The sequence below is a fragment of the Urocitellus parryii genome, chromosome 3 (genome assembly GCF_045843805.1).
Source record: "Urocitellus parryii isolate mUroPar1 chromosome 3, mUroPar1.hap1, whole genome shotgun sequence".
Classification (NCBI taxonomy): domain Eukaryota; kingdom Metazoa; phylum Chordata; class Mammalia; order Rodentia; family Sciuridae; genus Urocitellus; species Urocitellus parryii.
This window is the reverse complement of record NC_135533.1, coordinates 95,113,018-95,127,442: the sequence shown is the minus strand read 5'-3', so window position 1 is coordinate 95,127,442 and position 14,425 is coordinate 95,113,018. Positions and strand designations below refer to the sequence as shown.

General features: G+C 37.9%; 1 protein-coding gene across 9 annotated transcripts in view; it reads left to right on the top strand.

The window, feature by feature from the left end:
- Window positions 1-4,043, top strand: part of Amph (amphiphysin) — a 214,772-nt gene extending 210,729 nt beyond the window's left edge. For all 9 annotated transcript variants that reach the window (XM_026387623.2, XM_077796789.1, XM_077796790.1 and 6 more), the window contains one exon: window positions 3,936-4,043. In XM_026387623.2, the coding sequence (XP_026243408.2) occupies window positions 3,936-4,043 (108 nt within the window). The remainder of the gene's footprint in view (window positions 1-3,935) is intronic.
- Window positions 4,044-14,425: the final 10,382 nt, after the last annotated feature.

The following is a 14,425-nucleotide window of genomic DNA, read 5'->3' as shown; positions in this document are numbered from 1 at the left end:
ACAAAACATAAAAGAGTTCATTTAGCCAAAAGTTGGCTCCTTGAAAGGATTAACACTATTATTATTAAAATCTTAAAGACTTTTCCATAAAATGTGACAAAGCATAATTATTAATATAGGCAAAAACATCAACATTGCAAAAACATTAAAGACTCCATAATATAGATTTATATTTGTTTTACATTCACCATAAATTAATCTTTTTAAATTTTATTTATTTATTTATTTATTTCCATACTAGGAATTGAACCCAGAGCCTCATGCATGCTAGGCAAGCACTCTACCACTGAACTACATTCCAGCCCTATAAATTAATTTTTAAAGAAATAAAATTTTTAAAAACCCATCTTTTATATTTACCAACATGTTTTCTAGTTCTAGTGTTCTTCATTCCTTCTGATAAATTGAGTTTTTACTTATTTTTATTTCCTTTCTGGTTGAAAATTTTCCTTTAGCAATTCTCAAAGTACTGATCTGCTGGCAACAAATCTTGTCAGCTTCTGTTTATCTGGAATTGTCTTCATTAAGACAATTAAAAATGTTCATTTTTAAAGATAGTTTCATAAGGGGAAGAAGTTTGAATTGACTTTTTTTCTTTTAAGTCTTCTAATTGTTGCTTCATTGTTTTACAGACTTTCCTAATTATAATTAGAAATCAGTTGTGATTTGTTTAATATTATTTTTCAATATACAGTGTAACTTCCATGACACATTTCTCTGTGTGTTGATTTACACTGGTTTGACTATGCTGTGGTTAGGTGGTGTTTTTGTGTATGATTTCATAGATGGGGCTCACTGAGCTCTTTAGACTTGCAATCTGATATTTTCCATTATATTTGGAAAACTTTCAGCTATTATTTCTTTTAATTTTTTTTTCAGTCTCATTCTTTTTTTTATTTCTGGATTTCCAATTATTCTATGTCCATGTTCTTCATGTCTAAGATTCTGGTTTTGTTGTTGTTTTTTTGCAGTGGGGAGGGATTGATATATATTTTCTATGGTAGTCACGTTACATGATTTCTGTTATCTGTCTTCTAGTACCATGACTCTTTCTTTGCTGCTTTGAATTTGTTGTTAAGCTAACCCAGTGACTTTTCTGTTTCAGATATTATGCTTTATACAGTTCTAACATTTCTTTGTTGTTCTTTTCTATAATTTCCATTTCTTTGCCAAGATTTCCCATCTGTTTTCTTGTTATCACTGTCTTTCAATTTAGGTTCTTGACAATATTTATAATAACTGCTTTAAATTGCTTACTGATAATTTCAAATGATTAATACCTACCACTTCAGGGCATATTTACATTGATTGCCTTTTATCTTTAGAGTCATCGTTTTTGTTTTTGTTTTCCTTCTGTGTAATAATATTTATATTAATACTGAACATAGAGGTAGATAATCTCCAATGACTATATTCTGTTTATTTTTGTTCTAGCATAATTACCTTTAATTTGTGGGAGTTGGTTTTATACTCTTAAGGTTGGGTGCCTTTAGTTACCATTGATTCTTAGTCCTGGGACTTTTTACGTCTAAGTCATGTATTCCTGGGATTTCAATAGAAAATCCACAGACCTTATTAATACTTTTAATTTGCTGGAATGCAAACTCCAAACCCCATGTACTCCCCATTTGCAATGCCTAAATCTCTACTCGATTTTTCGACCGAGTTCTGCTATTGTTTTCCACCGTGGTTCTTGGAGTACGCCTTATGCATGCAAGCTTGGGGGTCAGCCAAGGATTTCAAGAAGTGCCTCTGCATAATTGGGACCCCACCATGGCTCCCTCCTTTTCAATCCATCCGCCTATAAATGTACAGTTTCTCCAGCAGCCCTAAACTCTTTCTTCCGAATGCCCTATGTCACATGGACTGAGGACAGGATCAGCTTAGGTCTCACCTGCTACACTCCTTAAAGACTTGTGTCCATGATTAATGCCTACCTCATTATATGTACACTTGTACTGTTTTTTTTTTGGGGGGGGGGTACCAGGGATTGAACTTATGGACATTCAACCACTGAACCACGTCCCCAGCCCTATTTTATATTGTATTTAGAAACAGGGTCTCACCGAGTTGCTTAGTGCCTCACTTTTGCTGAGGTTGGCTTTGAACTTTCGATCATACCACCCCAGCCTCCTGAGCCACTGAGATTACAGATGTGCAGCACTGTGCCCACCTATGTAGACTTGTATTTTATGTTACATATTTTATAACAAATACATAGATAAATTTATATATAGATACACACATATATACATCTGCATGTAGAGAGAGTTATTCTAATATTTCTAATTATTCTTTGCAGAATCATTTATCTAATAGAAATTATTCTGCCATTATCAGAATGGGAAATCCCTGTCTACCACATATATTAAGCAATTAAGGAAATTAATAAGGAAAATCTAATTAATAAGAAAAATCTAATTTTTCTTAACTAAGATTTGGGATTAGCTAATATTCTTCAGTTTGAGATTTAAGTCTTATTTCAGAATATATATGTTGGAATATATCTTCATTATGGGATTTGGAAGTGTTTGGCTTTTTTTTTTCTTTATTGAACCAATTTTAAAATGCTTGACTCTATTTGGCCCCCATTAGATTTTTTACTCACTATAAATAAATCCAAATATAGACAATTGTGTGGGGGGAAATGACCTTTTATACTGCATACTAGAGGTTTAGAAAATATTTAGTTACCATCTTTTACTTTAAGGAGGACTTTGTCCTTCACATATACGCCATCATAATTTTAAAGAGGCACTTTTCCTCATCAGCGAGAATATTATCAGTTATTTTATTGGGTCATTTTTTTTTCTCAGTATTTTTTCTTTTTTTCTGCCTTCAAAAATTGGCCTGTCTAAGTGTTTATATTTCTTGTCTATATGGCAGCATCAATTTATAGTCTCAGATGATATCAAAAGGGAATGTATTCAGCTTCTTTATTTAATTTTTGAGACCTCATTTTATCTGATGTACTTGAACTGTGCTGGGGATTGGTTCAGATTAAATCTGGCCATCTTTCATCCTAAGTGGGATCTTTTCCTGCGCTAGTTAACATAATAAAGACAGTCATGTCCTACTAGTCTCGCTTCATTCAGTCTCAGTCTGCATGCTTCCAACTCCACTGTGTCCAGCGGGGCTCTGCTTACCTGCTGAAGGCCAAAGGCAGACAGTGGCCTTTGCTTCTCGGTTTTAAGTATCCTCTCCCATTTTGTAAGCCAATCATGGATGGATTCTTGAACCTTTCTATGGTTTAAAGTCTTTATTTTGATATTGGTTTTCCTCCCATATGACAGAAAAATGTTAATTTATAAAGAATACATGAATATCTCCAATATGAATGTCCCAATATTAAAGTGATTTGTAGTTTATATAAACTTGAAATATCAGGCATTAATAGCAGCAGCATCAGCAGCAACAACAACAAAATCAGGCAGTACATATGTAACTTTTGGTCTTTGTTATGACCTGGCTAGGGTGTTTATTGGGCTTATATGATGTTTATATGGGCTTATATGGAGCAGAGACTCTTCCTGAAAACAAGTGGCTCAGGGTGAAATACAAACTTTTTGTAGCCTTCCCCAGGAGTCCTTTTAAGTCTCAGTACACTGGGACCCAAATATTCTTTGAACACCATGTATTCTTTGTTATCATGCTATGTTCTAGATGAGGTCAGTTCACTATGCCATCATACAAAACTAGAATGTTAATTCAATTAACCCTATAGAGTAAATAAATAATTTCAAATGTTCATTCTTTACTTTTTCTTTTATTCCTAAATTATTTGCTTTCCCACTGGTCATTTCCCACCACTTCACATCTACTATGACATCAGGGCAGGACCACAACACTAATTCAACAAATCAAATATTAGTTCTTGGAAGTACACATGCTTCTGGTAGTTAATGAAACACTGAAAGGCTGTCCTTGTCTTGCAGGATGCAGGCTGGCTGGTGGGAGTGAAGGAGTCAGACTGGCTGCAGTACAGAGACCTGGCCACCTACAAAGGCCTCTTTCCAGAGAACTTCACTCGACGCCTGGAGTAAGGCTGCGAGTATTGCTGAAAGAGCTCAATGACTGGGTTTTTAAACCTTCGCAAAATCCCAAGGAGTTCACTTTTGCTATTACACTCTTAATGATTTCCAGACTGACGCCAGACAAAGCTGGGCAAGACCTTCGGTAGAGCATGTGTGCAAAAGGTGTAAGAGGAAAACAAATTCGAATTAAGGAAAAAACCCTCACTCAGTTCCCATGTGGTCGATTACAGGTTTGTTTGTGCTTTGTCCCAACTGTGGACACTGTTGTACTTGATTCCCCTCCCACCAATTCTAAAGTAGCTTTCTCCAGACCAGATCTTAATTTCTCTGCACCAAGTGTACGGTATCCAGTGGCTGCCCTGCAGAAGATGTGATGAATTGTCCTGTAGTACAAGTTATCTTATTCTCTCCCTTTCAAGTTTACTGTGTTTAAAACTAAACTGCTGCAAATGTTCTCAATGGTCTTTTTCAGCACACCTACATATACATATATATATATACAGACACACAGTCACACGAGCTAGTTCCCATGACTGCTGGATCTATGTGTATGCAGAAGGCTACATATGCATAGTTGCTTTCTTTCCTTTCCGTTGTAGCTCTTTGCCTTTCGAGTGTCATTGATACATGCATTGCTCTTATTCTGTCTGGCATTACAGTTGCAGTTTTGCCTCAGGGCAAAACCAGCCATCCCATTGCCAAAACAGTCAACAGTATCTGTGTTTGTCATGTGCAGTTTTCAAGATGAAATGACAAATAGCACGTCCAAGCTGCTGCCCCTCTGGAGAAAGCAGGGCCCGATTACACAGCTGTCCAGCTGCTGTGGCTAGAGCAAGGTTAGTCCAGAATGAGCAGCTAAGTGGTCTTCACTTCTGCCTTTACCAGAATGTCTAGACGATGGGGCATATTAATCCATCCCTCCCCAAAGAACCTATTTAAAATAGCTCCTATATATTCCCACGTCTTTATATTTATGCAATTCATCTTCACAGATTGTCCTAAAAGAAAATAGGTGATGTACGCTGTATCCACAAATCATCTGTAATAATTATGTTTTCCGTGCTCTGTCATTCCAAATAAACCTTTGGTAATCTCTAACAATTACCCGAATTCATTTTTATGAGTCTTTTTTTAAAAACAAACAAAAACCCCCAAACCCTTTTTCCAGTTGGACACGCTACTTGAAACAATTTATATTGGAGTTGTTATTTGTGCAGAAATATGCTTGTTCCTCTTGGGTTGTGCTCCATAGCCCCTTGTCTTTCCCCTCCCCCTTCATTCCAGTCATTGCTGGTCATTCAGTGTTCCCTGATAACCAGCAATTACTAGAGCACAAATAACAGCTAAGGAGGGAGACACCTTAAAGGTGCTGGCTGTGGACCCCCAGTCTGTGAATCACTGACAATCTTACAACTTTCATAATCAGCAATTTCTTTCCATGCCAGCCTCATTTTTTTGGTCACTTTTCTTTCTGGCATGTTTATGTTTGTAGGTACATAAAATATTTAATCCAGTGGAATAGAAAAGTCAATTCACGGGGCCATTGTTACCAGAAGAGGATTCTTACAAGAACATTTCATTTTTATTTAGACGCTTCTCCTCTAACATAATTCTGTACACAGTCCAGGCTAATCAAGAATGTGCATTCTTAGACTTTTAAGTGTGGTAATTATTTCCAATTCATGGTTCAAATTCTCCTGTTAGATTACTGAATTTGATGCTTTAAGTATTAATAGGGAAATTGTTATTATTGACCCATGGTTTTTCAAAGGGCTAATTTTCAGGGGAGATGGGTCATCATGAATGCTGGTTTAGTTGCAAGAAAATAGCATGCCACGGCCCAGAAGCACGGCTGATGATTTAGCAAGAGAAATGCAGCAGTATGAGGTTCATAATAGAACGCCTGTAATATGGATACTGCACAAGGGATGCTAAAAGTCAAGACTGAAAAATGTGTTCTAATAATAATATGCACCTCATGTTCTACGAAGATAATTGCCACATCTCCTGGAGAAGTTATGCTGAAATTCCTGTTGTACTTCTGCCCACAGTGTCCCTGCCAATGCACAGTTTGATAGAACATGACCCAGATAAGTTTTGTCCTGAACTTCCTAACCTACCTAGGTGAATCTAACATGTTTGTCCAAGATGACATGTTCCTGATTCTTTTTAAATACCTTTGGAGTTTTTAAACACTAAATAATCAGATTCTTTGTCTCAGGAATTGCCAACATCCAAGAATTCCCACTATACTGAAAATGCAGGAGAAGCAGGTGGTTTAGTTTTATTCTGCAGAAATGGCCTCTGATGTAGAGTGAATGCTCTTTTCCATAGAAGTGGATTTTCAAAGGGATGTGTGAGTCCACAAGCCACCAACACATTCTAGACACATTGTCCATATATTGGCAAGTTTGTACCTATATATTTTTTTCCTTTGGTGGTGCTGGGGATTGAATTTAGGGCCTTGTGCATGTGACACAAGTACTCTACCAACTGAGCTATATCCCCAGCCCTGTAGCTATGTTTTATACCAAATGGGCTGGACGCAGGAAGCCCAATCTGAGCCTGTTCTCTATATTTTAAGATTCCTCTTACAAGCCTAATGGCATGCAAACATCCGAATAGTTCTTAGTCAGATAAAGAAAGCCTGTACTTCTTAAGAAAAATGTACCTACCAGGCATTCCTACCAACACCACCTATTGCTTTTAAACCTGTGTGATGTGAATAACTGCAAAACAAAGTCCTCTGGCAGTTTGAACTTTTATTGATATCTCAGGGTAACCACAGCCCCTGCAACAGGAAGAGGTCATGTGCCCCATTGTTGTGTCTTCTATCAGAGCCTGCTCTTCCTGACAAAGCTGGGACAGCTTTGGAATCAGCCAGGAGACCACACCCATCATATCTGGAGCTGCAAGACAGAGTGTGCAGGTTCAGAATTCTGAATGCTCACCAAGAAGCCTTTACTCAGGCTATTAGAAAAATCCCAGCATGACCCATGTCCCAGTCAGGTGGCACATTACTAGAAGCACTTTTGGGAAACTACAAACATAAATTATGAGAAATCATGAATTTAAAAGTGATTGAGGCTCAGTGCTTTATAATACACAAATTGCATGGCTGAACACCTTGAAGCCTTAGAAATAGACTGGTCAACAGATTGGCCTTGCTAGAACTCCACTAGTTTTTCAAAGGAGCCTAACTAAAAGCTTGCCTTCCGTTCTTGACTTGGAACCCAGTGAGAAACCTTGCAGACATTCTGTGGGGGACACGGGAGAAGAGCAGCTGGCAATCTGCTGGCAGCCTTCCTCCATGTGATGCTGTAGCTACTGTCTTCCCACCATTGTGGCCTCTTCCCAGGACTCAAAGAAATGGAATCGGACATTTGGTAGCTGCATGGAGAAGACAACAACTAATATTCTCTTGGTAAAAATTTGAAAATCAAGGGCCACATATTTCTGTTCACCCTTAATATAGCCCTTGACCCTGTCTTAGACCTGACTTAAGACTCCTGTTATGGAGCACCAGGATGGAGCCAACCTGACTGTTCCCTAGCACTATTCTTCAAGGTGCATGGCAAAGGTTTGATCAATTGTTCACAAAAGCCAAATAAACGACACTTGAATAAGCTGAATAGTCCACCCCAATATTTCATGACTCACTAGCTATACTTTTGAAAGATTGCTTAATGGTAACCCATACTGCTTTTTCGGTGTAAAAGTTAATTGTGACACAGCTTTTAAATCTATGCAAATTAAGAGAAAGGCCAGGTGGGTCCCTTGAAGCTTTTTCCAAGGAAATCTAAACTTTCTCTTCATTGTCTAAGATTTAATTAATTTCCAGTCCCTTAGGATCTCAGGTCAAACACTTGGGTTGTCTGGTTCTTGAAGCTCGGGCTGGGGTTGCATGCTTATTATCTCTCCTTCCCTATAGCTGTTAACTCAGGGTGATGTCTGCAATTAGTCCTAGAGAATCTGTGCTCTGTGAATCCAGCCCAATGTGGGAGGATATTGCCACATTGATGATATTCTTATACCCTCTCCCCATCAATAAATATTAACCCTGTGTTGTTTTCCTCTGCTCTGCACAAACCTACCAGTGACCAGCAAGTGATTTCTGCAGCATTAGGCAATGCTATCAAACTTCTCCAAACTCTTCCCAAGATTCCAAGATACTAATTTTACTTGTTTTCTTACCTTTTTCATTTTTCCTCTCTGTCATGTTTGCTTGTTTTTCTTCCTGTTTTCTGTGGGTGCTGGGAGTGGGGTATGGGATGGGACAATATCAACCTCTATCCTTCTGTTTGTATTCCAGTTGTGTAAGGCATGTTCCTTTAGAGGGATCAGTGATTGCCTCCAACTCCACATCTTAATTTGCTCATTAAATGTTTGTCAAGTTTTGCTAAGTGTCAGTTCACTGTACCTGGGACACAATTTATAAGACAAAAACCTTGTGCCCAATGCACCACTGAGGGGCTCCCCATTCTCCAGAAACCTAGGCCTGCAGACTGGGGAGCTCTCTTGTGCCTCATTTGCCAAAGGTCAAACCCCTGCCATTGTTTCTTCCCTCAACACATCATGCCACCTTGCACTTTAACTTCTATGATCTGATCTGGTAAGTTTCCTTCCCACTGCTAGAGAAGATGATTTGAGTACTTCTTGTCACCTTCATCTCCCTACTTTCTGTCTTCCTGGTTTGTCCCACTCCACCCATTTTTAGTAGCTAACACTGAAGTGGGGATGTCACTACTACCCTCCTGGTCTTTCCCTCTCATACACATGGTGGATGCTATATGTCATATTGAATCCCAGCACCACTACTTGGCCTTGAAACCCTCCATATCTTTGCCAGTACTTATCTTCTGCTTCCAGAAGGCTATACAGATGCTCACCCTGTGGAGAACACCCTCTCCTGGAATGTGACCCCTTCTCATATTTGCCTCCAATCCCCATCACTCCAGGGCACAGCACAAGGGCATCTCCTCAACCTAGCCTTTCCCCAGGCTCACTCCTATGCCCTCATCTGCTAGACCTTCTAAACGCATGTAGAGTGAATGTGAAATCTTTTTATACAGCTCTCTATTTTCCCCACTACATGAATAACTGTCTATGAATATTTATATTTTGTATCCCTCTAGGTTCTTACATACAAGTGTGCTGAATAAGTAAGTAGGAGACAGGTGGACCAATTAACTCAGGAAAGTCCAGAAGTGAATCCCAGGATTAAAAGGAAATATGAAATTAAATATAAAAAGAAATATAAAATACCTTTGTGATACTGAAAACTGAAGAAAAATTTTCTTAAATAAATCTCCAAAGCACATAAAGCACATGGCCAAAATAAAATTTTAAAAAATAAAAGTTTGACTATAAAATTAAGCATTTCTATTTAAGGAAAAGAAAACTTCAGATAGTTAGTAGATGACAGAGACTAGCTTAATATATTTTTTAATATTTATGTTTTAGTTGTAGTTGGATACAATACCTATATTTAATTAATTTAATTTATTTGTATGTGGTGCTGAGGATCAAACCCAGGGTCTCGCACATGCTAGATGAGTGCTCTACCGCTGAGCCACAACCCCAGCCCCCATAGCTTAATATTTTTGTAAAACTTAATACATAAAGGAAAAATACCTAGAATATACAAGACACTCATTCAGGTTAAGAAGAAATGATTTCAATAATTACTATTATAATGATTTATATGTATAGTATTTTATTTATATTAATTTATATTTTAATATTAATAAATTGTTATGGATATTAAATACAATAATAATATTTGCTGCATGTTTATTATTTTCCAGGCATGCTAGATCAGGATTCTGTGATTTAATTCATTTAATATTCATAACCCTATAAGGTAGTTGCTCTCATTTATTACAGATGAGGAAGTTCAGGGACAGTGAAAGGAGGAAACTTGTTTAAGGTCACATAGTCAACAAATGGCAGTGCCAGGCTCCATATTACCCAGGAAGACTGGATGTAACTCTACCCTTTGCTATATGACTCCTTTCTGCTGTACATAAAAGCCATGCATAGACAGGACCCGGAAGGAGATGCTGCAATGTAGACCAGGTATTAAAAAGGATCTTCAGATTCTTAATACTCAGATCAGTACCTATTAAAGCAACAAGATCCTGCTTGAGGATATCAGGTTGGCAAAAATTAAAATTTCAGATAACACCATAACAGTGGCAGCATGTGTATGTGTGTGTGTGTGTGGGGGGGGGTGCACGCGCGCGTGTGTGTTCTCCCTGACCAGCAATCCTGGGATTACATTCTCAGGGCAATGCTTCCTCTGGGTGTAAGGGTTCTCTGCAAGGACTCAATGACAGTATTTCTGGTGAAATCCAAGTGCCCAAGCCTGGGAAAATGGATGGATAGGATGCAATGGTTGCTGGCTGTGGAGCAAGCAGCAGCAGAGGAGAGCAATAAGGATTAGACAGTCCTCCAGACATGAAAAGGGAGGAATGGTATACTACTTATAAATATACCATTCACAAACAGCACTGTATCATTTTCACAGATACAGAGACACTAAAGGTATATATCAATTAGATAGGACACCCATGGGGCAAGGGGAACAAAGTAGCAAAATAGCATAAAATAATCATTATATAAAACTATACAACATGGCTGGCACTGATTAATGATGATAGTATGTCACGTACTTAAAACTCTGACAGAAAAAATATGAAATATGAAGTTAAAACAAAAAAAAACTACCTAAAATAAATCAGGCACCAATTTTAGGATAAACCATCACAACCTCATATTTAATCTATGAGACCTAATTTTACACAACCCATATTCTATCAATTGCTTAGAATGGTTTCAACTAGTAAATTAAATTCAGGGTAACCCAAAGGGAATTTGTTCATTTTCTTCAAATATCATATTTCCTGTGGGAAACATGACCTTTTCCTTTCTTAGAGAAAATCTGTGTCTGTTGGCTGTTAACCGCAAACTGGCTGGCCCTGGCCACTATGCACTAGTCTTGGGGATTTGTCTGCCTCCAGGCAACCTTATTGTCCAAGATGAATGAAGCGATCTGGAACAAGGATCTTCAGATTCTTAATACTGATGAAGCTCTATTTAGGAGCACTGGATTCTCCCATTTTCCCAGGCCCAGTCATATGACAGAGGATGAGAACTGGTATTTCAGCCAAGACATTTTCCAAACTGAAGACAATTACCTTCAGAGAGACAAGGCATGTTGAGTATGTTGTTCATAACCCTTGTGACTTTTTAAGCTAATGAAACATTGAAACATTTAAAAATAAATTTGAAGCACAGAAAGATGGTACAGGTATCAAATTCTAAATATCCACAAGATAATTCTACTTTGTGTGCATGTTTGTATTTACTGAGAGTCTTCTCTTTCAGTTTCTAGATAATGCCAAAAACAAGTGCCAATAGGAGTCAATACAAGGAAGCTTTTCCTAGATATCACTGTTGTGTCTACATACATGTGTGTGCCTGTGTGTATATACATGTGAACTTTGCCTCCTCAAGCCTCAATGTCCCCATTCTTCTTAGGTGGAATTTTTGAGCATTTTGTTCTCATTGGTCTGAACGAGGTGGGCTGAAGTCACCCACTCTGTGGTGGTGCAGGCTACCATTGCCTTTCCAAACACTCAGAAGATGAGGAGGAATCAATGCTTTTCTTAAAGGACCTACTCAGAATAGAATTTTCCTAGAGCAGCATCAAAATGAAGCTAACAATATACATTATTGTTGGATTAAAATGAAAAAAAACTTCCATTTTTTTTGGTTCTACTACACCTGTTATTTTAATATCTGGAGCATCCATCAAAGCTAGAATCACAAATTATTAAACCTGGAAGAAACTAAAAATCACTTCTCTCATTTTGAGGCTGGGAAAATAGAAACTGTGCAAGAAGGATTATTTTGCCTAAAACTGTCAAGTACACGGGGTATGTAATTGAAACCTGCCTTGAATTTCAGAACCCTTTCCAGTCATTTTTCTACCCTCTTTGCTTTTAGTAGACGTCACTTACTGGGGTTCCAAAACAGAAAAACATAGCTTGGATAATATTCCTCCAGTGGCCAGAAGGGGGTGCTAAAAGTCAGCATAAGTAACTAAGCAGTCAGTTTTTAAGCCAGAAGCACAGAGTTGAAAACAAATAGCAGGTGCAACATCACATATCTCAGTGAAGACAAAAAAATTAGTCCATAAATCATAAACAGCCCAGTAATTAGTCAGAGGACAGGCTCTGGAGATTGGCTGCCTTGTTCAAATTCTTGGTGTGCTCTTTATTAGTTTGGTGACTTTATTTAGTTTTCAAAGTTATTTAATCTTTGAAAGCTTCAGTTTCATCTGCAAAATGGAGACATGTATCACCTGTTATATACTAGCATTTAAACCACTTTAAAGTGTCAATGTCTGTCACTCAGTAAAGGATATTTGCTATCATTTAATGAATCCAGGACTAGTCTTATACAAAAGGGCACTAATGATTAACCTAAAAATTCGAGGAGAGCTTGGTTTGGTGGCACACACCTGTAATGCCAGTGACTCGGGAGGTTGAGGCAGGAGGATCACAAGTTCAGGGCCAGCCTCAGCAACTTAGCATGTCTCTAAGCAACTTAGTGAGACCCTGTCTCAAAATAAAATATTTTTTTTTAAAAAGGGCTGGGGATGTGGCTCAGGGGCTGATGCTCCTGGGAACCAAAAACAAAACAAAACAACAACAACAACAAATAGTGCTAGAAGAAATTTCTACTACTTTTTGAGACCCATCATTATTAACTGAATGAATACTAATACTATTCAAGAATATCTTATGCTGTTTGCTTACTGGCTTCTGAGAGTTGTTTTTAGTTTGGGAATTTTTTTTTGTTTTTGTTTTTGTTTTTGGTACTGAGATTTGAACCCAGAGGCCTTTACCACTGAGCTACATTACCCAGTCCTTGTTACTTTTTTTTAAAATTAATTTTGAGACAGGGCCTCTATAAGTTGTCAAGGATCTTGCTAAGTTGCTGAAGCTGAAGTATAAAGAAGTAAGAAGAGTTTCTGAAATCTTCCTAAATTTTTTTTTATGGTCCTTACACTTTTAGATTAAGGAAAAAAATTCTCTATATGTTCAGAAAAAATCTATCTATCTATCTCTATATATCTATATATAAAATGAATCATGGCTTTTGCTGTGGAGTTTATTAAACTTGAGTTTAAATCCATACCCTATTACCTGCTTCTTAACTGACCTTGAGCAAGTTAACATTTTTAAGATTCTAATTCTTTCATCTGTTAAATGTGATTGATTATATCTCCTTTGAAGTACTAAAAAAATTTAATTGTTGTAAGGATTAAATGGTACTAAAAGATAAATTATTGTTTATTTTAAAAACATAAATTGACTTAATCCTGGTACATCATAGATGATGTCCCTGGGCATGTGCTCTGATCCTCATTTACAGTGACTTTCACAAGGACACACAACCTGTAAGTGGAAGTACTGGGACTTGAGCTATCATTTCTGCCATTTCCAAAACAATATATTCTCACAGAATTGCAAGTTCTCAAGTCAAACTCTGCAAAGAGGCCCTTTCTGGCACCTCCATCCCATGAGTGCACTGCTTATGAGATCTCACTGTTGGCTGCTCATTCCAGGGAGGTGAAGGGTGGGTTCACCAGCTGACTATTTGCAGGGAAGGGAAGTCTGTAGCATGGCAGCCACGTGGAGTGGGCAGAGGCTGGTCAAACCTGGCAGTGTCTTGATGTCCTCATGCACCTAGCAGCCCACAGATCCTGTGGGAAATGCAAGTGGGAAGGAAAGCTTTGGTGGGACCCACTCAGTTTCCCTGCACATGGTGCCAGCCCAGCCCATCCATATGCTGACAAGAAACTTCACTGCTTTCCGAGGACCTGAAGGGCATTGTGAGTCTCATGGCATAGGGACATGAAGTGTGTCCCATCTGCCCACCTCCTCTGGCTTCCTCTCCCTCCAGTGTCAACTCCTATTTCAGTCCACTGTAATCAGTAATGATTTTCTTGAGTCACTGGTTCTCATTATGTCCCAGACCAGGCTGACGGGATGAAGATTCTAGTTTTGAAAACTTTTAAAAAATCTCCTATGGATATAACACATTTTATATAATTTAGCTTTATGGACACATTTATGATAAACTTACAAACTATATGCATAATAATTTATCCATGACTATATATGTAATCCCTATGATCCATAGGGATTAGATGAGAGCTCTTGATACTGAGGTGTGTCCCTGTGACGGAGCTCACTATAAATACTAGTGACCTGGTTCACTGTGGTCTCAAAATGATATAGAAGGAATACACATCCTCTTAGACGTAATAAGCTCACAGGGAACTTAATAATTATAATAATTCATGGTAAATTGACTCC